The sequence below is a fragment of the Chiloscyllium plagiosum genome, unplaced genomic scaffold (assembly GCF_004010195.1).
Source record: "Chiloscyllium plagiosum isolate BGI_BamShark_2017 unplaced genomic scaffold, ASM401019v2 scaf_760, whole genome shotgun sequence".
NCBI classification, from domain to species: domain Eukaryota; kingdom Metazoa; phylum Chordata; class Chondrichthyes; order Orectolobiformes; family Hemiscylliidae; genus Chiloscyllium; species Chiloscyllium plagiosum.
In genome coordinates, this window is record NW_025197629.1 from 2339 (window position 1) to 5208 (window position 2870).

Here is a 2870-nt window from a genome sequence, read left to right on the forward strand (position 1 = left end):
GCACCAAACCAGTGTAATTGGAACCGGGAGCTGTTTACGACCCCTCTAAGAAAAGCCAAGGACACAGTAACCTTGAGAAAAAAAGCTTTTAGAAAAAAGGACCAGCTTTATGACAAACTCCAGCTTGAAACAATGATACAACGTAAAAGAAAACACTGTTTTAGTATGTTTCATGATATCTGCAAATTTGCTACAGAGTGAGTTAGACGGAGATGTAATACATTCAGAGACAATCATAATTGGACAGATGACTGATAAAATGGTCTCTGATGGTTGCGTAGGGCACAGAAGAACATTGGTGAAATTTTATGGAACACCATAACGTCACAGATTTTCCAAAAGCCCAAGATGTATCTCCAGCAAACCTGGTTCAATAACCAGCGAGTAGCTTGGCATTTCAGCAAAGTAGTGAGCAAACATCTTACCTTCGCCATTATGTAGACAGCACAGAGGAGGAGCTGATCAAGGTGCCTGTCAGTCATCAGATCAGTACAATGCACCAAAGAATACTCAAAGCAAGTCCAAATCTTCCTTCGAAGCTCTGCAGACACATCCAGTTTTAGACACAAGTCACGCAGACGGACACTGGCTAGATGATATACCTGGAACGAAAATATGTTTATATTTCTGGATATTAAAGACGACAGAGAAATAGAAAGTAAACATTTCACTCCTCAAAAAACAATATTGACGTGATAGCTATTTAATGGCTTGCCTAGTAGAACAGAGAATCAGGTATCAAATGCAACTTAATATGATTAAGACTGAGGCTCAGAGAAAGAAATGTGAATTGAGGATATAAGTTTGCTTGCTGAGCTGGAAGATTCGTCTTCAGATGTTTCATCACCATACTAGGTAACATCATCGGTGAGCCTCCAGTGAACAACTGGTGGTATGACCCGCTTTTTATTTATATGTTTAGGTTTCCTTGGGTTGGTGATGTCATTTCCTGTGGTGATCCCCAACATCAAAGTCATCTCAGAAATGACTGCCAGACTACCCAGACCTCTTGGCATCATGGTAGCCCTCAAATTCACCAATACACTAAACCAGCAGGTAATGAACTTGAAAGACAGGCACAAGAATTCCTAGAAGCATGACACTCCAACTGGAACTCTATCGATGGGTTAGTAGGAATATAATGAGGAAACTGTATAAGACACTGGTGACGCCACAATTGTAGTAGTGTACAGAGTTCTGGTCATCCCTTGAGAGGAAGGATGTAATTGTTATGGAGAGACTGCAGAGAAGATTTACTACCATATTGCCAAGGCTGGAGAGCTGTAGCTACAATGTTAGGTTGGAGAGGTTGGGTTGCTTTCCTTGGAACAGAGGCGGCTCAGGGGAGACATGGCTGAGGTATACAAAATTGTATGGGGTAGAGATAGAGTAGACAGAAGGAACCGGTGTCCCTTGGCAGAGAATTCAAAAAACAGAGTCATAGATTCAACCTAAGTGGCAGAAGGATTAGGTGGGACGTGAGGACCCCCCAACACTCCCATGGTTTTAGGGCGATAGCAAAGGGTGATTATGTCAAACTTAATAGGGCTATTTCCACTGAAGAGAGCAAGGGGGCTTTAATAGGCATTTTTAAGAGGATACAGCAATCCAACAGGAAGATTTGAAAAAATAAACTTTGTTTTGGTTGCAAGGTTAATCACAAAAGATCATCAATTAAAATTACCAAGAAGATTAAAAGTAATTTCTTCACAGAGCTTTGATGGAGCTTGCCATGTAGGTAGGGAGTACTAGATCTTTTAAGGGACAAGTTGATAAATATTTGAAGCAGAACAAAGTAAAGGGCTATGGGAACAACGGACCTTAGTTTTATATTAGCTTAGCAAAGGAACCATAAGCTGAGGACCAGTGAGTGAGGAATATTTATGTAGCTATGGAATTGTAGGGCACAGCCTCAATACTAAAATGCCAGAAAAGACTAAGCAAATTTCATTAAAATATATCAATATTGCTAGACATATAAATTTATAGGGCTTATATTAGAGTTTTCATTTTTGTTTAAGTCTCTATGGCAAAGGGACTGAGGCACCTAGGTTAAAGTCAGTGCAGCTGTAGCAAGATTCCAGTTGTTAGTTTTGCACTAGGTCTTTGCCCAATTAGATATTCTCTGTAACTCTTGGCTGAGTCTTAAGACAAAATTGCAAATTGTTAATTAAGAAATTAGGGTCAAAGCAGGAACAAGCTATTGAGTTGAAACATCAGCCATGATCATACTGAACGGCAGAACAGGGCCAATTAGCTTACTCCTGCTCCCATTTTCTACATTTCAACAGAATAACAATTCAGGGCATTTGTGTGAAAATGATAGTAACTTGTACATTGCAACCTTTCGTTGTGGGTGAAGAATCTATATGCAAAATTCTTCAGTACACACCCAGTCTTTGGCCCTTCTGGTTTTCAGCTGATTTTGACTTTCAAAGCACAAGTTTCCCAGGGTGCAGTCTGTGGTGCAGGAGCACCCACGCACAAGTTGGAACTCAGAACTGGAAATGCAAGTCCACCAAGCTCAGTCTCATGCTCCTATTTCAGTGTGCAGATCTGGAATACCTTTAAGGTAGAATCCCATCTATAACAAAATTGCAGTAAATAGCATTGGATTTGGAAACTCACCTTTCGGAAAAATAATGCCAATGAGCCAGTCTTCTTTGGTTTATTGATTGGTACCTGAGGCTCCCGCACTGTTCCAATTCCCAACTGTTTGGATGAAGAATTGATTAAAGTCTGGGCAGAGAGTGGGACTTGTACAGTTTCTTCTGCAACCTGTGATTGCTGGGATACATTCATGTGGACTGGGATGAACGTGATGCCCCCAGTTTCATTTGCAATACCTGAAAAATAAACAGCAAACAAAA

At 40.5% G+C, this 2870-nt stretch overlaps 1 protein-coding gene across 1 annotated transcript; it reads right to left on the reverse strand.

The window, feature by feature from the left end:
• Positions 1-425: 425 nt before the first annotated feature.
• On the reverse strand, positions 426-2842 carry LOC122545948 (retinoblastoma-like protein 1; the record flags this gene model as incomplete). The annotated part of the gene is made up of 2 exons (XM_043684809.1): positions 2629-2842; positions 426-602 (listed from the first exon to the last, which is right to left on the reverse strand). Coding segments are annotated over exons 1-2 (351 nt in total), but the record flags the coding sequence as incomplete, so codon positions are not given.
• Positions 2843-2870: the final 28 nt, after the last annotated feature.